The sequence below is a fragment of the Lepus europaeus genome, chromosome 7 (genome assembly GCF_033115175.1).
Source record: "Lepus europaeus isolate LE1 chromosome 7, mLepTim1.pri, whole genome shotgun sequence".
NCBI lineage: Eukaryota > Metazoa > Chordata > Mammalia > Lagomorpha > Leporidae > Lepus > Lepus europaeus.
The window spans coordinates 10269919-10291517 of NC_084833.1; the positions used below are offsets into that span (position 1 = coordinate 10269919).

The 21599-nt window shown below is 57.8% G+C and overlaps 1 protein-coding gene across 1 annotated transcript; it reads right to left on the reverse strand.

Annotated features, from left to right (window-relative positions):
- Positions 1 to 4237: 4237 nt before the first annotated feature.
- Positions 4238 to 19417, reverse strand: SAXO4 (stabilizer of axonemal microtubules 4). The gene is made up of 14 exons (XM_062197837.1): positions 19282 to 19417; positions 10475 to 10616; positions 10063 to 10180; positions 9603 to 9762; positions 9318 to 9446; positions 8745 to 8808; positions 8357 to 8469; positions 7898 to 7957; positions 7703 to 7789; positions 6966 to 7079; positions 6799 to 6893; positions 5094 to 5258; positions 4507 to 4607; positions 4238 to 4339 (listed from the first exon to the last, which is right to left on the reverse strand). Exons 1-13 carry the CDS (start codon positions 19366 to 19368, stop codon positions 4514 to 4516), a joined length of 1428 nt encoding a protein of 475 aa, XP_062053821.1. The 5' UTR covers positions 19369 to 19417; the 3' UTR covers positions 4238 to 4339; positions 4507 to 4513.
- Between the last annotated feature and the right edge of the window lie 2182 nt (positions 19418 to 21599).

Below are 21599 nucleotides of genomic sequence, written 5' to 3' on the forward strand. Positions count from 1 at the left end.
TTCTAAACCATGCGTGGGGAGGGGCAGGGAGCTTTCGGTAGCAGCTGCACAGTCACAGCTGGAAGAAGGGACTGCACGGCTTGCCCAACGCCTGGTTACCAGGCGGCAGGAGAGAAGCAGGCAGCTGCCAGGGGAGTCTTGCAAGAAGGGGGCCTTAGGAACCAAAGGGGGCCCAGCCCTCTCCAGCGGGCGGCTGAGGCCTCTCGGGAAGGCTGTGCAGGTGGGTCAAGAGAGGGGGTGCTCTCAGAGAAGGGCCTTGCGGGCCCCCTCCAGGGCCAAGCAGGAGACAGAGGTCTCGATCCACTCTCCCCTCACCTGCACCTCAGGCCCCTCCCCAGCAGTCTTCCAAAGCGGCTGCTATTCGGCTGCTGAAGCACTGGATGCACACATATGCGCATGTATGCAGGCTCACACACCCGCAGGACCCCATCTCATGTCTGCAGGCACCGCTCTTAGCTACAGCTTAGAACATCCAGCGGCCGAGGCCGCATGGCTGGTGGCAGAAAGAAGCCTCCGGGTGGGGCGAGCTGGCATTCGAACCCAGGACTCCAGAGCACACAGGCTTGCAACGGCTGCTGCTCTGCTGACTGGGTGCTGGGCTGGTGCTGTCTGGGGTGGGGTGGGGGGTGGGTGGCTCAGTCTCAAAAGGCCAGGGGATGAGGCCACTGAGAAGGAAGGCACTCTGTGTCAGCTCTGTGCCAGATCCTCTCTCGGGGCTGTCCCCAAGGGGCCTCCCGCCCAGCCTCTTCCAAACCCTGGGAGCTGAAGCTCTCCTGCCTCCCACTGCAGGGCTTCTAGGAGGCGGGACCTCTCCCACAGTCCCCTGACAGCACAGAGTGGGTGAGTGACAGCAAACCTCGTGCAGCCAGATGGCCCTGTCAATGGGGGCTCTGTACCCCAGAAGCCGCAAGGTGAGCAGAGCCCTCAGTCCTGCCCCGGGGCCGCAGACCGGACTCCCCAGCTCTGATCTGTCCCAATCTGAGGGCCTACAGAGCTCAAGGTTGCAACGTGGCAGTTCTGAGGCCACCACAGGGGAGCTCAGTGACATGCAGAACCCAGCTCATGGGCTGTGGTCCTGAGGGGTCACAGACATGGCAGCTGGGCACAGGGTGGGGTGGGGGGGGACACAGCAGGGCCTCACCTGCCAGCTGCACAGATGCGTGGAGACGGCAGGTGTCAGGGCCAGCGGAAGCCCCCATGGGGCTCATTCCTTCATACATCCACCTATTGTTCACCCAGCACCTCCTGCTGTGCCACAGGCACTCTCTGGGGCTCAGGAGGCCCCACCTCGAGCAGGGCAGATGTGGCCTGTGCCCTTGGGGGCACAGAAGAGCTCCTTATCATTGCCTTCAAGGCCCCCCAAAATCTGACCCAGTTGCCCTCACTCCCTTCAGGGCCTGCTCTGACCGCTTGCCCACCCACTCCCTCAAGGCCCTCCCCTCCCCCATGAGGCCCAGGAACACAGCGGCACTGGTCCTGAAGGAGGCAGATGGGCCTCTGACTCAGCCCAGCAGGCTGCTGCTGCTGCTGCTCTGGCCTCCTGCTGGCCCCTGCCAATGAGCCCCGGCCCGGCCCGGCCCGTGGTCCTCACTGGCTGGGGGACCCGGGGCAAGTCACCCCACCTCCCTCATCTCGGCTCTGTGAGATGGGAAGTCCATGCCCACACCAGGCAGGCGCAGAGGGGAGGGAGCACTCAGGTGCTGCTTGGACCCCTTCTCTCAGAGAGGTCCCAGCTCCAGCTCAGCCATTGTCGTAGGGAGGCCCCAGCTCTCTTGGTCTGGAAACTGGGTGTGGGTGGCTGGGACAGGGGGAGGCAATGGAGAGAGGCGGATCAGGCTACTCTGTCCCGGACACCGTATCTGCTGTGGAGCCTGGGGGAGGTGGATGGCAGGAAACAAGAGCCGTAAAAGGACACTCACAGGAAGGGGGGTGCGGGGTGAAGCAGGGACGTGGGGGGGGTGTGTTGGGAGGGGACTGTTCTGTGAGTCTGCGCATTGCTTTTGTGTGTCCATGTGCCCATGTCTGGGCATGCCAGTGTGTTTTAGGCTTGCTCATGTGTGTGTGTGCATGTATCAGCACCCTGGGGGTGTGTGCGTGTGAAGATCTATGTCTGTTTTGTGTTTCTACATGTGGTTGTATGAGTACCCGTCTGTTGGAAGTTAGGTGCGTGTTTGGGGATCTGTATGTTTGTATTTCTATTGTGTGTGTGTCTTTGTTCACGGTGTGTATGGAGGTGTGTGTCTGGGTTCACAGTATCTATGAGAGGTGTGTGTCTGCTCATGGTGTATATGGGAGATGTGTATGTTCACAGTGTGTATGGAGGTGTGTGTCCATGTTCACAGTGAGTATGGAGGTGTGTGTCTGTGTTCATAGCATGTATGGAGGTGTGTGTCTGGGTTCACAGTATCTGTGAGAGGTATGTGTCTGCTCACAATGTATATGGGAGATGTGCATGTTCACAGTGAGTATGGAGGTGTGTGTCTGTGTTACTGTGTGTATGGAAGTGTGTATGTTCATGCTGTATATGCAGGTTGTGTGTTACCATGTATACAAGAGGTGTGTCTGTGTTCATGGTGTGTATAGAGGCATGTGTGTGTGTTACTGTGTGTATGGAGGTGTGTCTCCATGTTCAGTGTATGGAGGTGTGTGTCCATGTTCACAGTGTGTATGGTAGTGTGTGTCCATGTTCACGGTGTGTATGGAGGTGAGTGTCCATGTTCACGGTGTGTATGGTGGTGTGTGTCCATGTTCACGGTGTGTATGGAGGTGTTGTCTCCATGTTCACAGTGTGTATGGAGGTGCGTGTCCATGTTCACGGTGTGTATGGAGGTGCGTGTCCATGTTCACGGTGTGTATGGAGGTGCGTGTCCATGTTCACAGTGTGTATGGAGGTGCGTGTCCATGTTCATGGTGTGTATGGAGGTGTTGTCTCCATGTTCACAGTGTGTATGGGAGGTGTGTGTCTGTGTTCACAGCATGTATGGAGGTGTGTCTCCGTGTTCATGGTGTGTATGGAGGTATGTGTCCGTGTTCATGGTGTGTATGGGGGTGTGTGTCCATTTACAGCATGTATGGAGGTGTGTGTCCATGTTCATGGTGTGTATGGAGGTGTTGTCTCCATGTTCACAGTGTGTATGGGAGGTGTGTGTCTGTGTTCACAGCATGTATGGAGGTGTGTCTCCGTGTTCACGGTGTGTATGGAGGTATGTGTCCGTGTTCATGGTGTGTATGGAGGTGTATGTCCATGTTCATGGTGCGAATGGAGGTGTGTGGGTCTGTGGGTGGCAGCCCCGGGGTGACCCCCCACTCTCCTGGGGCCCAGCCCAGTCTCTGGGTTGGTGACTCAAGGTAATGTTGGAGGCCTTGCACCAGCTGGGCCCCACCCCCAGCTTGAGGGGCTGTCGCTGGGTCCTAAGTCTGGCCGGGTTTCCAGCCTAGAGACTTTGTGTCCTCCATCACTGGAGCCAGCTGGAGCCACCCACACCCCACATGGAACCCCAGCCAGGCTGGGCACAGCCCCCGGGCCTGCCGCTCCTGAAGGCACCGGGTACAGCCGGGCTCCAGGGCCGACAGAGCTGCTCCACAGACACCCACGAGGAGCAGGGGGCAGGTGAGGGGGACCAGCCACCCGGCCACCTCGCGCACTGGGGCCCACCTGGAGGCTTGAGGTCCTTCGCTCCCCACCAGACGTTGCTCAGGAGCACTGTGTTCATGAGCAGCGTCTCTCCAGGGCGCTCACAGAGGGGCTGCCCTGCTCTGCACACCCTGGCTGGCGGGGGGGGAGACCCCGGCCCCTCTTCCCTCTGTGTCCAGGTAGGTGTCCACCCATCGTGGACCTTGTCTCCCAGGGGACAGCTCTGTCACTCCCCGCCCCACTGCTGCCCTTCCCTCTCCTTCAAATCAGCCAGTGAGGGACCCAGGAGAGCCCAGAAGTCCTGTGCCAACTCCCTCCCATTCTGAGGACCAGGTGACAAGGGCAGTAGGACTGGCTGCCACTCCCTCTCCCCCTCCCTGACCCCGCCCGCCCACGGTTGCCCCCTCCTCCTTGGTGGCCTGCCTACCCCTTCCCCGGGGTCCTACCTCCTCACCTGACTCAGCACTTCCCCAGACACTAGAGGCCACAGGGGGCCCCTTCACAGGACAGGAAATTGAGTGAAGGGCCTGTCCACTGAGTTTCCCCACCCCGCAACCCTTCCCCAGCCACCGCAACAGTGACTGTCACACATCTCTGCTCTAATGCACTTTATTTCATTAGGAAAGTAGCTGAAGGTCCCTGTGGGGGATGGGGCTGGAGTAGGGACAGTAGCCAGCTTCTGTTCCCCTTGTGGTGTTGGCAAACCTTGGTGGGGGTAGGGGAGAGAGGAGGCCTGAGACAGGGGCTCCCAGCCCACTCTGAGGCTGGGGTCCCCACGCGGCGGCTTGCTTGGCCCAGAGCTTGGGAGGCAGGATGGCCCTGATGTCCACCCCATGCGGAGAGCGCCTGCGGCGGAGGTCCCACCCCCTTACCGAGGCATCAGTTTCGGTTGGGGGCCAGGTAGCGGCCACTGTACGGTGTGTAGCCGCCGTAGGGTGAGTCTCGGTAGAAGGGGTCGGTTGAGGTCAGGGTTCTGTAGGAGATAGTGGTGGGCAGGCCAGACCTGGGCCTTCTCTTCTGCCCACCCATCTTGGGAGCCCAAGAGCCCAGCCAGGGCTTGGCCAGAGCCGCCAAGCCACAAGCAATCTGTGCCTGCCGACCCTGGGCAGTTGGCGGTGTCAGTGTAATTTTGGGGAGACTGGATTGGGCAGAAAGGAGTGGGGCAGGACCACAGTCCCTTCATCTTTGGATCTGGCCCCCATTCCACTCCACCACTACCACTCACAGAAGGGGCAGCTGGGGGCGGGGTGAGGAGCCGCTGTGCAGAGGGAGGGGCCGCCCTGGGGACAGGAGGTGAGGGGCTGGAGCAGTGGAGGCTGGAGTCGGCCAGAGGAAGTGGCCTCTCAAATGGACAGACGCACAGATCCATGAACAGAGGAGGGAAGAGGTCTGGAGCAGACCCTAGATGCGGCTGCGGCTTGAGTGGAGGGAAGAGACCAAGCCAGGGTGTGGGTGCTACCTGCCCACGTGGGGATGCAGGCGCTGCAGGCTCTCCATGGGGTTGGGGGTGGCCTCCACGTGGGTGACCGGGTGGTTGATGGCGTAGCCTCCGGGTGTCTGGGGCTGGATGCCACCTCGAGTCCAGCCTTCCCGGTCTACGCCCTTGGGGATGTTTTCAAAGTACCTGCAGTCGAGGAAGGTTCTTGGCCATCAGCTGTCTCTGTCACCTCCACGGCCTCCCTCCCGTCCCTCCAGCCTCTGCCCATGCTGTGCCCCCCCTGCCTGGTGCCCTCCCCACAAGCCCTTGCACCCCTTTGCCGAGAGAGCACTTTGGAGTGCAAAGGGCTGTTCCAGTGAGACCTGCCTCCGCCTGCCAGGTCCGGGCTGGGTACCCAGCCTTATCCGTTTCTCCGGAGGCTTTTAGCTTCCCTGCCAGTTCACCAACATGTTCACTGAGCCCCTGGCTGGGTTCTGGGGGTGCAAGCATGAGCATGCTGTGTGTCCCACCCTTGAGCTTATTAAGAAGAGGGGGTGCTGATGAGTGCATAAATCAATGATTCCATTCCCCAGGGGTTCTGGGACCACCTGCAAGGACTGGTAAGTGAGCCTGACACATGGCAGGAGGGGCTTGGGATAGCGCTTGGGACACACAGGCAGTCATGCAGGGGTAGGACCCAGCAGAGATGGCTGGGGCTGGGAGGCCACAAGAGGAGGGGCGGGGATGTAACTGTCCCTCAACACACAGCATGAGGGCCTGGCCTCCATGGGGATGCTGCGCACCTGCTGTGTGGCCCGGGCACCACTTCTCCCCCAGGAGCCTCAACAGAGGCTGACCTAGACCCCTCCTGCTCCAACTTGGTTCTTCCCTGGGCCAGATCCGCCTCTCTGCCACGGTCTTCCTGGCCATTGCCTTCACCTCTTTCCTGTCTCAAATGCCACCTCTCAAAGCAGCCCACCCTCATGCCCCAGGCTGCTTACCCCGTCCCCCCGGCCCCGCCCATGTGCTAACACACTCCCACTCTCACTGGCCTATCACAGCTGGGGAGCCTGCCTCCCCCTGGGGTTCAGCCAGGCCCAGTTAAACTCTGGAATGAATGAGATCTATGAGGGATGCTGGGGCAGGCACCTGGAGGGAAGGGTGAATCAGGGGAGGCCTTCCAGTTCAAAAGATGGGGTGCCAAGTAGGCAGGGATGGGTGGGGGACCCCTTGGAAGACGGGTGGAGGGGGTGTGTGCAGTGTGGTCGCAGGAGGCAGCAGCTCTGGGGAGAATCCTGTGCCTCCCGGCTCAGATGGTTGCCCTAAGACTGGCATTTCCTTTACGCCACCCCTGAAACACCCTCCCCACCCTTGGTTTTCTAGAAGTTGCTTTTCTGAAGCAAGAAAATACCTGGGTTCCAATCCCTGGAGATAGCCTTTGACGGATGGCCACGGGGGTATAAATAGCTCTCTCTCCCTTTGGCTATGGCAATTCTGAGTCTACAGTGTGTTCAACAGCTTTGAGCGTCCCTGTGGGCAGCTGGCTCGGCAACGCCCCCAGTGTTGCCGTCTCTCGCAGGTCCCACCCCCCACCTCCCCACGTCCCCATCCACCCTCGGCTCCACGTCTACTTCTGAGGGAGCCCACACTCATCTAGCTGCACGGCCGTGAGCTCTTGCCAGGCCCTGGTCTCAGTCTCTCTGTCACTCAAATGGGTTTGAGCGCTGGGCCGAGAAGAGGGCTTTACCCTTGGTTGTAGGTGGTCAGGTACCGACTGTCTCTGTCAGTGTCATAGGCGCTCCGGACGTAGCTGGGGTTGTTAAGGCTGAAGCCAGTGAGCTCCTGCACAAGAGGGGAACTGTCAGGCCGGGAGAGGTGGGGCTTGGGGTGGGAGCTGGGAGCAGCAGGCCCCACCTTGTTCCCGATGGTCTCTCGGCCAAGCATGGCCACGTTGCTCTGCTGCAGACGCTGGGGTGGCTGGAACTGCCGGTGGCTCAGGCTGCCCGATTCCGGGCCCAGAGGGGGCACCTGCGGGGGACAGAGCACAAGACGGGACACTGGAGTGGCCAGGCTGAGGCAGCGTGGGTGGAGGGCGGGCAGACAGAGGTGCCCACAGCTCCCTAACACCCCTCCTGAGGACCCTGTCCTCCCTCTCCCCTCCCAGTCTAGTTCATTGTCAGAGCACGTCCTGCTCCCCAGCCTCCTTCTATGTCTCTGAATAGTCTAGCTCCTCCCATTTTTTTTTTTTTGGAAAGGCAGAGTAGACAGTGAGAGAGAGAGAGACAGAGAGAAAGGTCTTCCTTTTGCCGTTGGTTCACCCTCCAATGGCTGCCGCGGCCGGTGTGCTGCGGCCGCGCACCACGCTGATCCAAAGCCAGGAGCCAGGTGCCTATCCTGGTCTCCCATGTGGGTGCAGGGCCCAAGCACTTGGGCCATCCTCCACTGCACTCCCTGGCCACAGCAGAGAGCTGGCCTGGAAGAGGAGCAACCGGGACAGAATCCGGCGCCCCAACCGGGACTAGAACCTGGTGTGCCGGTGCCGCAAGGCGCGGAGGATTAGCCTAGTGAGCCGCAACCCCGGCGAAGCTCCTCCCATTCTTCAATGCCTGGCCCAAATGCCACCTCCTCCAAGGAGCCTCCCTGACACTCACTCTGAGATTCAGAGGCCTTTCGGTGGCGCGGCTGTAGCCCGTTTCCCGTTCAGAGCCTCTGGCCAACACAGGGAGGCTCTCATCTCCCTGGAGAGAGCAAGGCAGTCGCTGGCCCCAGAGCGTGGCGGCCCCTCGCACGGCCTCCCCTTAGCCATGCTCCAGCTGGCCGTCCCCAGTCCCCCCAGCTCAGCTTACGTGAGGGAGACTCATAGGGACGAAGTCCGCCTTGGTGACAGTCCGGCCGGGGAGGAGGACCTGGCAGGGGGCCCCCAAGGCAGCATCAGCTCAGCAGGGGCAGCCCACCTGCACTCATCCTCAGGGACGATGGCTCAGGCTGCCCGTCCCCCACCCCACCCTATCCCCCATGCTCAGCAGTGAGGAGGGCCCAGAACAAGGGGCCCTAATTGGGTTAACTGAGGCAAAGGAGGACTGGTGAGGTAGGAGGGGAGAGAGTGACCCGGACGGGGAGCCAGCAGACCCCTTCAACTCTCCTGACCTCAGTCTTCTCATCTATAAAATGGGAGAGCTGGGCCTGAGCTCCTGTATCTTGTGTTTGAACCGAACTTGCATTTTTTCTTTCAAAGAAAACTGGAAACCCCTCAACCCAAGGCCTTCAGTCACCCTGGGGTGGTAGCTGGGACCCAGGGGCCTTACAGAGTCCCCAGGGAGGGCCTGGGAGGGCGGCTGGAAGACAATAGGGTTCTTGCTGGACTCCTCAGTGAAGCCGGTCTCCTCTTTGGCACCAATTGATTTCTTCTGCAAGAGATCTGCAAGAGATGTGCGCCCTGTGCTGCTGGGCCACGGGGCCCCAGCGCGTGCTTGCCAGTGGGTGGTGGGAGCTGACGCCAGGGACCTGGAGGCCTGGGCTGTGAGCCTGGAGGCCTGTGGACATTTGGGGAGGACTCCAGAGTCCAGGCCAAGAGCCACTGGCCTTTCTGGGCTGGCGGGTCTAAGGCACCGGGGTCGACCCAGGGGGTGACAGCACCAGGACCGCCTCGGGCGGTGTGTTACAGGGTAGGCACAAGCTCACACAGAGGCCTACCTGGCAGGTTGGAAGGCTCCTTGAGATACTTGGAGTTGTACTCAGAAGTCATGAAGCGTGGGCCCTGGGGCACAGAGGGTAGAATAATGGGAGCCCAAGGCAGGCTTGGGTGGCCGACAGTAGTGGCTCTGTGGTCATCTGTGCTCTGTGCCAATCTAAGGGGGGAGGGCCAGAGACAGCCCTCCATCCCCCCAGAGGCACTGTCTCTGACAGGTGCCAGAGATTCCACCACGGAAGCACAGCTCTTCTGTGGCAATGACTCCCAAGTCCCACAGCACACCAGACTCCTGGTGAGCCCCTTAGGAGCCCAGCTGGGAGGAGCTGCAAATGAGAGGAGTCGGGGAACCCCCCTCCATGCCTGGGGGCATCAGGATTGGGTGAGGGCAAGCAGGGAGCTGACAGACAGGTGGGGAAGCGGCCAGGGTGGCCACTCTGAGGCTGTTTTCCAGGTCCTGTGCAGCCCGCACCCAGTGGATGTCCTGGGTGAATCTGTGCAGCAGCCATCTAGGGAGGGAGAAGGAGGCGGGGGCGGCCCTCCCCCGGCCGGCGGCCCCTGTGGGCGTGCCCACTCACGTAGCCTGCGTTCTCCCACGCCAGCGAGCCCTTGTCCTGTTGCTGGAACAACAAGGGCCTCTCCTTGGGCTCCAGCCCCACAATGGCCTGGGCCCCGTGATCCTGCGTGTCGAAGTGCACCTTCCTGACCTGGACGAAGGGGTGGTGCTGGGGAGGTCGGTGGGCCTTGGCCAACTGCTGATGGGGCGGCCCTGGCCTGCTGGGGGGACCCCCGCCTACCCCCTCCTGCCTTTCTCCACAGCATCCCAGGCCTGCCCCCTCTCCCGGCCCTGGCCCCGCACTCACCTCCGTGGTAAGGGGGCCTGTATTGGGCCTCTCCTGCCCATAGCCAGAGTTAGTCTGGTGCACGCTCCAGGGCAGTGGGCCCCTGCCATCGGGAACCTCCAGGGGGCGGTAACTCTGACTGGTCACTGTCTGGAAATTGTCCCGGGCTTGTTCCCTGGTGCTGAGGGCAGGAGAGGAGCTGAGACCCCCAGGGCCACCTGCCTTGGTCTTTCCAGGGGCAGCACCGCTTATACCCAGAAGCTTTCCACTCCCCTTGGCCCTCCCATGATGCTTCAGGAACCCGCCACCCTTCGGTGCCATGCTGGGGATCATGGGCTGAGTCTCCCAGGAGCCCAGGCTTAGGCTGGGCAAGGCTCGGTGCCTTTTCGCAGAGCCTGCAGATGGTCTGAGGAGCTCCAGTGTCCCCGAGAACTGAGGCCATGCAGGGCAGGGGGTGAAAAGGAGGCTGTGTGGGCCATACCCTGTGGCCGGGCTGCTCAAGGCATCCAGATTGGCTTGGTAGGAGACCGTGGGCCGGAAGTTTGACTTGTAGCCCGTGCCCATGTGGCTGCCCGTGCGGGGCTTGAACTCCTCACGACCTGCCAGAGAAAAAGCACAGGTCAGCAGGGTTGGGGGCACGGTGGGCTGGCCTCCTGGGCAGGACCGGCATCCCCCAAGGGCCAGGTGCCACTGGGACAGGGGAGGGCTCCGAGCTGAGCTGTGCATGGCTGGCCCTGCAGGATCGTGGCAGCAGGGAAGGGAAGTCGATGGGGTAGGGGCGGGGTCGCAGGGACAGAGCTGGGGAAGGGGGCGGCCTGCTCCTGTCTCAGAGCGGGGGCTTCTCCCTTCCCACCCAACGTCCTGCAGGTGGCTCCCCACACAGGTGCCCTCACCGTAGGCTGTGCAGTAGCTGGTGGCGTAGAATTTCAGCGGGTCTGTGCAGCCGCCCGAACTCATCTTCACGTAGGGGGAGACCACCCCCAGGGGGAGCTTTCCCATCATGGCTGGCGCTGTGGGGTAGGGCCCCTGGGGGCCCTGAAAGAAGCACAGGGGGCTTTGTCAGGTCCCAGCGCACACTTGGGGGACCGCAGCAGGACTGAAAGACCTCCTGTCCGGCCAGCCCTTCTCTCGGGCCTCTGGCCTGCTCCCCGACACCCACTCTGCCATGCCGAGGAAAGAATCCGTCAGCTCTTCTCTCCTGGTCACCTGTACCCCCCTGCACCTTCCCAGCACCTTATTGTTAACCCTTCATTGTCCCCATTGTTCAGCCAGGAGCTGATGCGAGGGTTTGCTCATAATAGGCAGTGGAGTCCAAGCTCAGACCAAAGACATCCGAACCAGTGCACTCCCTCCTCTGGATGGGGGAGAACGGATGACCCGACAACTCCCACCGGGGCGACACCTCCTACCGGGATGGTCTGCCGGCCAGCCCAGCTCAGCCAGTCACTCCCAGCCCCAGGCTCCTTCGCCTGGCCTGGCCCACCTCTGGCTAGAAGTCAGCCTGGCTCTCCCAGGGCCCCTTGGTCACACTGGCCCCACCCTCACCTGCCCTCTGAGGTGGCTCTAAGGTCAGGGAGAGGCTACAGCAGGCAGGAGCTGCTCCAGGGAAGCTGGGGCCCTCCTGGAGGTGGCTCAGCCAGGGAGAAACAGTGTGTTACCTAGCAACTGGCGCCTAGCAACAGCGTCCCCACGCCTCGGAAGCCTTTATAGGGCCAGAGCCCATTGAGGGGCTGACCTGGCGGGGAGGGGAAGCTGGAGGAAAAGCACAGGTCAGCAGGGCTGGGGGCCCTCCTTGGCTCAGGCTCCCGTCCCAGCCTGCTGCACGGGGCTGGGAGAGGTCCCGTGTGAGTGACGTGCAATCAAAGATAAGCCCGAGCCATCACGCAGACTTATGGAGTGGCCACTTCTCACTCGACACTTTACACCCTTGATCTCCGTCCTCCGAGCAGCTCTTCCAGGTGGCTATTATTATCCCTGCTTTCACAGAGGGAACACAGGGCTTAGGCGAAGCGACTTGACCAGCCAGAGGAAAGAACCCTGTTGAGACCCAGGCGTGGGCGGACACAGATCGGGCACTCATGCCCCGTGGTAAATTCATGTTTACTCTGTGCTGCTGGAGCCAAGTCTGTGCTGAGCCCTTTTACCCACATTGCCTTGTGCACTGCCCCTACCTGCCCTGTGACCCAGCAACTATTAGGAGAGGGTCAACGGGCCAGAGCAGTGGTTAGCAGCGTGGCTCAAACCCCACTGTCCTGGCCGAGAGGTGCTGACTAAATCCTCTCAACGCCCCCACCTCCCCATCTTCCCCAGGCAGGCAGCTGCACCTGCCCCACCGGCTGCTGAGAGCCCGCATTCAGCATTGCCAGACAGGAAGCACCCAGCGTCTCAGAGCTGCTCCTCTTTAGCCTTGAGGTGCACGTGGGAGATGCTGGCTCTTCCCATCAATGGAGGCAGAGCCGGGACTGGGGTGTGAGTGAGCCGGAGCTGTCCACCTCCCAGGCTCCTTCTGGGACAGCCCACGAACCTCAGGCTTGTAAAAGGTATGACAACTGGATCTCCGGTGGGAGAGGGGACGTCCAGGTTGGCCGTAGCTGCCGATTTCTGGGGTGTCAACACGCCCATCACAGCTGCTTTCAAACTACCACAGAGGGGGACGTGGGCAGGTGCCCACCTCCAGAGGGTGTTTCCACCGCACAAAGCACAGGTTGGTAGACGGAAGTACCGTTGAGAGCACAAAATAACAGAAAATGCTCTCCCGTCATTCGGAGGTGCTGAGTTTTAAGCGCTTCGCTTTGTTTTTAATGTAACTCATCGCGTTGTGAAGGCGTGGAATTTAATCGTTCCCAGTGGGGGCGTTTAACTGCCAGCTGCGAATTTCCTGGAGGCTTCACCTTGGCTCTCCCAAGCTGGCTCCAGGGCGCCGCTGCGACTTAGAGAGAGTGAGCTGGGAAAGGAAGGGGAGGCCCAGAGAAGGGGTGTTGCCCCCACCCAGGGGGAAGCCCGTCTTCATTCATACTCCCCTTGCAGTCGCCAGGCTGGCCAGGGAGGGGGCTTGTGAGCACACCTGGTCCCCACACACAGGCCCTGGCCCAGAGGTGACCAACACCCCCTGAGAGCCAGGCAGCGAGCAGAGGCTCTTGGGGCACCCGCCCTCCGGATGATGGAGTCTGTTTGGGAGGAGAAGCTGCAGAGGATGCACGGGGCCCTGCCCTCTAGCGAGAGCTGCCCGAGACAGCCAGGAAGGGTGACAGCAGTGCCAGCACAAGGCGAGGGGGAGGGCCGGCAGGAGTTCCAGGCAAGACGAGACTCTGAAGCCAGACGGCGAGGGCCCTGGCTCAGCCACTAAAGGACTGGGAGGCCGGTGCGTGACGCGTGCTTGGGTCTCCCCTTCTGGAGGACAGGAGCAATAATGGGCCATGGTACACGGGAAGAACCTGGCCCAGCACCTGGCTCATGGTGAGTGGTCTGGAAGAGTTCTGGAAGGGCCCTGGTGAGAGGCACCTTGCCCGCTGTCTGCCTGCTACACAAAACGTTGGGCCCAAGGGTTAGAAATAGGAATTCCAGGGATGGTGCTGTGGCATAGTGGGTAAAGTTGCCGCCTGCAGTGCTGGCATCCCATAAGGGTGCTGGTTCGAGTCCTGGCTGTTCCACTTCTGATCCAGCTCTCTGTTATGGCGTAGGAAAGTGGTGGAAGATGGCCCAAGTCCCTGGGCCCCTGCACATGCGTGAGAGAGCTGAAAGAAGCTCCTGGCTTCAGATCAGCTCAGCTCCTGCCGTTGAAGAAGCCATTTGGGGAGTGAACCAGTGGATGGAAGACTCTCTCTCTCTGCCTCTCTGTAACTCTGCCTTTCAAATAAATAAATCTTAAATAAATAAATAGGTAGATAGATAGATAAAATAAATAAATAAATCATTTTTAAAAAGAAATGGGAATTCCACGTGGCCCTTGCCTTCAGGAACCCAGGCGAGGGGGCTGTCTCAGGCATGGTCCTTGTAATGTAAAGAAAGCCAAATCAACTCAGGAGCCGCAGATACAAGGCTGCTTCTGCGGGAACTCCCAGCTTCCCTACCTTGTGACTGTTTCTGCACGTGCAGGGCAGGCAATAAGGCTGCCTACCCTGCAGGCTTGTGGTGGGTTTGCAACACCCAGGCACAGTGTCTGCGAGGAAGCAGGCCCACTTAGGTGAAGAGGAGGGTGATGGGCAGGGGCACTGGTGGGGAGGTGCCTGGGGATCCGCGTGGACAGGAGGGCTCAGCTAGGAGAAGCAGCCCCCAGAGGAGTCTATGGCAAGGTTTCCTTTCAGCAGATAGGGGAGGGGAGTGTGGGGTGCGGAAGAGGTAATGGAAAATTCTGAAATCGTTCCCTTAGGGAAACTCTAGGGCTGTGGGAGCATACAGAGGACCTGGGCAGGAATTCCTGAGGCCGCTGAACTCCGTCTGAGCTCTGGCTAAGACTGGCAGCCGGGGTCCTGCAGGTGGCCCGCGGGATTTTTTGCTGTGTGGCGGCACCTAGCGGTAGTAACGCGGAACTGCAGGAGGTGCAGCAGGTGCATCTAGTAAGGCTGCGTGGCTCTCGGAGGGACGCCCCAGCCGTGAGACACCCAGCCCCTTCACTCTCTCGCCCCACTCCCCATAACAGAAAGGGCAGACACAGGTAAGGGCTGGACGCCCACAAGGATCACAAGGCTACGGTCTGCTCACCTGGATGCAGGCACCTAGAGGTGCCCCAATTGCAGGGCTCACCTGTGGGCCCCAGTTCTCCGATCTGTACTATGGAGGAACCGATGCAGCAGTCCTTCCAGGTTTGACTGAGTTGGACAGGTGGGTCCACCTCTTTCACGTTATTCCCATAATTGTGCCCATTCACTAAGTACCTTCTCCATACCAGGCCCTGAGCTGTGAGAGTTGAATCATTGCCTTCACTCCAGCCCTACAAGATAGAAGCTATTGCTCTTATGCCCATTTTCCATATGGGGAAACTGCCTGAGGCCTCGCAGGTGGGGCGGGGTGCAGCTGTCATCTAATTCCAGCTTTGAGTCTGGAATCTGCACCCTGGCTGTGAATTGACTAAAGAGCTGGGGCTGTAGCAGTAGGCTCCAATACCACTTGGTCACATCCAGTGGTTTCCAAAAGGATGAACTGCCCTGGCCAGGCAGGCAACCTCCTCCTTCCCAGGCTCACCCAGTCCTGAGCAGTCAGATTCACTCTTGTTTCCCTGCAGGGAAGGTAGGGGCCACAGTTATGCTGGGGCTGGCCCTGGTCACAGCATCTGCCCTTGCCTGGAAGCCTGGAAGTTCAAGGCTAAAGACCCAGCAAGAGGACCTCCTGGGGCTCTGGTCCACAGAGTTCCATAGCTGGGACCAATGGGGTCAGGCCCTAGTGGGCCTCCAAGGTCAGAGCATACCACCCTTTGACTGTGAGACAGATATCTGTATCCTTACCCCAACAGAGGATTAACCAGCAAAGGAGCGAGCACAGCACCACGCCTGTGTTGTTCTGTTTTGGGTGGTCTCAGAGGGCACAGCCAGGGCTCATCAGCCTTCAGCTTTGTGCAGGGAAGAGCTTCCTAGCACATCAAGTACTGAAGAGGGGAATACATTGCTCTGGGGGGAGTGAGTTTCCCGTCCCAGGAGGCATTCAAGCAGGAGCTTGACAGATGGAAATAACAGAAAACTCCCACTCAGGGTTTATTAGGTCCCAGGCACTGCTCTAAAAGCACTTTGCAGACCTCACCGTGTTCCTACATGGTATTTCTCCATGTAGGAATACATGAGCTGAGACCCAGAGCCGCTGCCTGACACATCCAGGGTCATAGCTAGTGGCCATTTTCATATTGTCTTGGAAGTTCAGCTAGAAGTTATCCAAGCTATTTTCAAAATCTGATTTTTATAGTATTTATTTAAGGATTTGTTTTATTTGAAAGGCAGAGTGGGGGCCAGCGCTGTGGTGTAGCAGGCTAGGCTTCCCTTATGGGCACCGGTTCTGGTCCTGGCTGCTCCTCTTCCTATCCAGCTCTCTGCTATGGCCTGGGAAAGCAGTGGAGGGTGGCCCAGGTGCTTGGGCCCCTGCTCCCATGTGGGAGACCTGGAAGAAGCTCCTGGCTCCTGGCTTCAGATCAGCGCAGCTTTGGCCATTGTGGCCATCTGGGGAGTGAACTAGCAAATGGAAGACCTTTCTCTCTGTCTCTCCCTTTCCCTGTCTGTAACTCTACCTCTCAAATAAATAAATAATCTTTAAAAATGATAAAAAGAAAGGCAGAGTGATAGAGGGGGGAGATTTTTTTTTCAAGATTTATTTATTTGAAAGGCAGAATTGGGGCTAGTGCTGTGGCATAGTGGGTAACGCCTCTGTATGCAGCACTGGCATCCCATATGGGCACTGGTTTGAGTATCAGCTGCTCCACTTCCAATCTAGCTCCCTGGTAATGTGCCTGGGAAAGCAGCAGAGGATGGCCCAAGTGCTTGGGCCCCTGCCACTCATGTGGGAGACCCAGAAGAAGCTCCTAGCTCCTGGTTTTGGCATGACTTAGCTCAAATAAACAAATAAATCTGAAAGAAAGAAGGAAAGAAGGAAGGAAGGAAGGAAGGAAGGAAGGAAGGAAGGAAGGAAGGAAGGAAGGAAGGGAGAGAGAAAGAGAGAGAGGGAGAGAGGGAGAGGGAGAGGGAGGGAGAGCGAGAGAGAGGTCTTCCATCAACTGGTTCACTCCCCAAATGCCCACGACAGCCAGGTCTGAGCCAGGATGGAATTATATCCAGGTCTCTCATGAGGGTGGCGGGACCCAACCACTTGAGTGTCATCTGCTGTCTCACAGGGTGGGTATTAACAGGAATCTAGACTAAGAAGCAGAGCCAGGACTCAAACCCATGTACTCTGATATGCAGGCATCCCAAACAGTGTCTTAACCATTGTGCCAAATGCCTGCCCTCCATCGTAGTTTTTAAAACTCTTTTTAAAAAACCCATTCCGTGGCCGGCGCCGTGGCTTAACAGGCTAATCCTCCACCTTGTGGCGCCAGCACACCGGGTTCTTGTCCCGGTTGGGGCGCCAGATTCTAACCCGGTTGCCCCTCTTCCAGGCCAGCTCTCTGCTATGGCCTGGGAAGGCAGTGGAGGATGGCCCAAGTCCTTGGGCCCTGCACCCGCATGGGAGACCAGGAGAGGAACCTGGCTCCTGGCTTCGGATCAGCACGATGCGCCGGCCGCAGCGGCCATTGGAGGGTGAACCAACGGCAAAAAGAAAGACCTTTCTCTCTGTCTCTCTCTCTCTCACTATCCACTCTGCCTGTCAAAAAAAAAAAAAAAAAAAAAAAAAAAAAAAAAAAAAAACTCATCCCACTCTCCCTGCCATGGTCTCTCCTACACTCAGCTCTTTATCTATATACAGCACTTCTAGGGGAAAAAAATCCACAGAAGAAAGAGTTGAAATGGTCCACATTGGCCAAGATGATCAAAAAGCGGGAAGCAAGGCCCTGAGAGGCAGCTGCAGGAGCTGGACCAGGCAGACCGGGAGGCTGCAGGCAGGGACAGGGGACTTCCTTTCACTCTGTGTTTGAGATGTCCATGCTGGAGGCTGGGGGTGAGCATGGAGGAATCTTCTTTCCTGGTTCAGGTGGGCCCTGGGACAAGGGGGTGAACAGTAGTGGACGGGGTTGGCTAAGATCAATGTGGCCGCTTTGGGAATGAGCTGGATTCTGAAGCATTGAATGAGATGGGGTCCCAACTCTGAGATGCTTCTAGAACTTGGTCTGGCCCAAATAACTTTCTGTGATCTTTATTAATTAATCATCTGTCCTTGGTCCAGCTGCCTGTGAAGAGGGGATGGGGGGGGGTGGCCAGCACTACGGTGCAGTAGGTTGGTTAAGCCCTCTGCTTGTGATGTTGGCATTCCATATCAGTGTGCCCGTTTGAGCCCTGGCTGCTCCACTTCCCACCCAGCTCCCTGCTAATGCACCTGGAGAAGCAGCAGAAGACGGTCCAAGTGTCTGAGCCCCTGCCACCCACATGGGAGACCAGGATGGAGTTTCTGGCTCTTGACTTTGACCTGAGCCAGACTTGAATAATGTGGCCATTTGAAGAATGAGCCAGTGGATGGAAAATCTCTCTCTCTCATTTTGTCTCTCCCTATCTCTGTCACTCTGCCTTTCAAATAATTATTTATTTATTTAGAGAAGAAGAAGGAAGAGGAGGGGGAGGAGGAGGAGGAGGAGGAGGAGGAGGAGGGGAGTTTTGGGGCAGACCTTGTGAAGCAGGAGGTGAAGCTGCCACCTCCAACACCAGTATCTCATATGGGCTCCTGTTCAAGTCCTGGCTGCTCTACTTCTGATACAGGTCCTTGCTATTGTGCCTGCAAAGGCAATGGAGGATAGCCTAGGTACAAGGGTCCCTGCCACCCACATGGGAGACCTGGAGAAGCTCTGGGCTCCTGGCTTCAGTCTGGCCCAGCTCTGGACATTGTGACTTCCCAGCGTCCAGAACTGTGAGAACCGGCATGTCTGTTGTTGAGCCAAATGGTCTATGGCACTGTGTTGTGGCAGCCACTGGGGTCTGAATGTTTGAATCCAAAGACTCATGGGTTGCAACCCCAACACTAAGATTATGTTGACGGCGTTTGGAAGTGAGCCATTGGGAGCTATTAGGGTTAGACAAGGACATGGGGGTCGGACCCCATGGGAGGATTAGTGGCTTTGTAAGAAGAGATAGAGAGGCCCTCCCTCTCTGTCTCATACATGCCCGCTTGCTCTCTGCTGCATGGCGATACAGCCCAGAGGCCTTCACCAGATGCAGGCATGGATGCTCCTAGATTTCCCAGCATCCAGAACCAAGAGCCAGAAAGCATCATTGTTTATAATTGGCCCAGTGGGAGGCACTCTGTTAAAGCAGCGGGAAGTGCACTGAAACATCATCCAAGCAGAATAAGACACCTATGTTACCATGACCTGCAGTGCCAGTGTGGGGACAACGACCATGTGCCGAGCTTACAAACGGCCACCAGTGACGTGCAATGTGATCAGGAAGTAGACTTGTATCTGGGGCAAGCAACTGGCACAGCAGTCAAGATGGTGCTTGGCACCACAGCATCCCATATGCAGCACAACTTGGCCCATCATGATTTTTCAGCATCATAATTTTTAGAAGTCATCATTTTATTTCAAAACTAAGTGCATGGTTTCAGCATGAAATATAAAAGCCACCATCTTCTGTGCTTTTTCCAGCATGTATTTATTCATTTTTATTTACTTGAAAGGCAGAGAGAGAGAGAGAGAGAGAGAGATCTTCTATCTGCTGGTTCATTCCCCAAATGCTGGCAAGAGCAGGGACTGGGCCAGGCCAAAGTCAGAAGACCGGAGCTCCATCCGGGTCTCCCACATGGGTAGCAGAGACCCCAGAACCAGAGCCACCGTCTGCTGACTCCCAGGGTGCTCGTGAGCAGGAAGCTGGGTCCCAAGCAGAGGTGGGGTTGAGTCTGGCACTCTGAGAGGGGATGCAGGCTTCCCAGGCAGCAACCTAACCCACTGCGCCACACGCCCACCCCAACCACCCTCCTGTCCCAGCCTCACCTCTGACTTTTCCCACTGAGTCCCACTGTCTCTGGCCTCACCAGTCCAGCGGTTGTGGTGGTCTCCAAAAGCATCCCAGGCTCTCTTGCCTTTGCCCACACAGCCCCCCCTACCTGGAACGCCTTTTCCCAGAAGTCTGCTCACCTGCTCTTTGTGCAGAGCTGAATGAGCCACTTCTGCGTTGGCCCACATCTCTCTGATGGTTCCTGGAGGATGCCGAGGGCAGAGCATGCTTGGGCTGTATCAGAGAGTCTGTCTGGATAGACGCAGGCTGTGTTGAATCCGTGGGACCTGGTGAGCTACCAACCACTAGAAAGTGAGGCAGATGGTAACGTGGGGCTGGTGGTGTGGTCCAGGCAGGGCCACAGAGGTCAGAGATGTTGTGGCCTCTGCAAGCGTCCAGAGGGAAGGTGACCTCGGGCAGTGACCTCAAGGAAGGGGTGACTGGCAGGATGCGGGCAGTGGGGCCCCAAGGAGGGGCAGACTCCCTGCTGTTTCAGGAGGGAGGTAGACAGACCAATTTTGAAGAATTTATAATTTGAAGGTTTGGGTGTGCATTGCCCTCTGAGAAGGAAGGCGAGCTGAGTGGGCCGTGGGACTGGGGTGCCTGGCTGTGAGGCCCACAGCCCCTCTAGTCTCTGGAGCCCCTGGACACGTGGGAAGACTTCGCTGCACCTTGGCTCCCCAGCTGAAGTGGGATTAGGAGTGCCTCTACTTTTCTTTATTTCTTTCTTTCTTTTTTTTTTTTTTTTTGACAGGCAGAGTGGACAGTGAGAGAGAGAGACAGAAAGGTCTTCTTTTGCCGTTGGTTCACCCTCCAATGGCCGCCACGACCAGCGCACCGCACTGATCCGAAGGCAGGAGCCAGGTGCTTCTCCTGGTCTCCCATGGGGTGCAGGGCCCAAGCACTTGGGCCATCCTCCACTGCACTCCTGGGCCACAGCAGAGAGCTGGCCTGGAAGAGGGGCAACCGGGACAGAATCCGGCGCCCCGACCGGGACTAGAACCTGGTGTGCCAGCGCTGCAAGGTGGAGGATTAGCCTACTGAGCCGTGGCGCCGCCCTGCCTCTGCTTTTCTTGATGAGAAATGGATGCAATCAGTGAGAAACACGCTCCACACACGGTAAGCACATCTCATCATTGTCAGTCTCTGGAGAGGGTGAAAGGAGGTACTGATTGGCTAAAGGGAGTACTGTTGTGGCTGTCTTCCTGGACATGTACCGTGTGACCAGGGTCCCGGCTGCCTGGACCTGCCACCATGTTGGCAATGGGCGACGTAGGCGACAGGGATCTATCTCACAGGTGGATCTTTGAGCCCTGGATCCAGATACAAAGCCGCAACACGTTACTTCTGGGTACGGATAACCACGTTTCCTGTGACAAACTGATCAATGTGTCAGAGCAGACAGTTGCAATCTTTCACTCTTACCACCTACATACATATGGCTTTGACATTTGCAGTGCTGGTTAATATTAAAGTTTAAAAAGAGGACTGCCTTTCGATGGAGAGTTCTGTCTTCACTTTAGATACAAATGACATTAAATTAAGTACCCTTATATTACAAACTAGTCATAATCAGTGAGAAACTTTGTTTAAAAGATTTATGTATTTTATGTGGAAGGCAGAGTGATGGAGAGAGTGTGTAGAGACACACAGAAACAGAGAGATCTTGCATCCACTGGTTCACTCCCCAAATGCCCACAACAGCTGGGGCTAGGCCAGGCTGTAGTCAGGAGCCAGGAATCACATCTGGATCTCCCACATGGGTAACAGGGGCCCAAGCATTTAAGCCATCATCCACAGCTTCCCAGGTGCATTAGCAGAAAACTGGTTCCGAAATGTAAAATAGGGGGCCAGCGCTGTGGAAAGCTGCCACCTGCAGTGCCAGCATCCCATACGGGCACCAGTTCGAGTCCCGGCTGCTCCACTTCCAATCCAGCTCTCTGCTATGGCCTGGGATAGCAGTAGAAGATGGCCCAAGTCCTTGGACCTCTGCACCTGTGTGGGAGACCAGGAAGAAGCTCCTGGCTCCTGGCTTTGGATCTCTCAGCTCCAGCTGTTGCAGCCATCTGGGGAGGGAACCAGAGAATGAAAGACCTCTCTTTCTCTGTCTCTACCTCTCTGTAAATCTGCCTTTCAAATAAATAAATAAATCTTTAAAAAAAATGTAAAGTAGCTGGACTGAAATCTATACTCCGATATGGGCATCCCTGGTGGCAGCTTAACCCACTGCACCACAGGGCCTGCCCATAGACACTTAATTTTTTAAAGAAGATTTTTAAAAATTGTGTTGGTTGATTTTTCTTTTATTTGAAAGGCAGAGAAACAGTGAGAGACAGACATCAGCTGGGTCGCTCCTTGAATGCCTACAATAGCCAGAGCTAGGCCAGGCTGATGCCAGGGGTTGGGAACCAATCTGGGTCTCTCGTGTGGGTGCAGAGCTCCAACTACTTGAGCCATC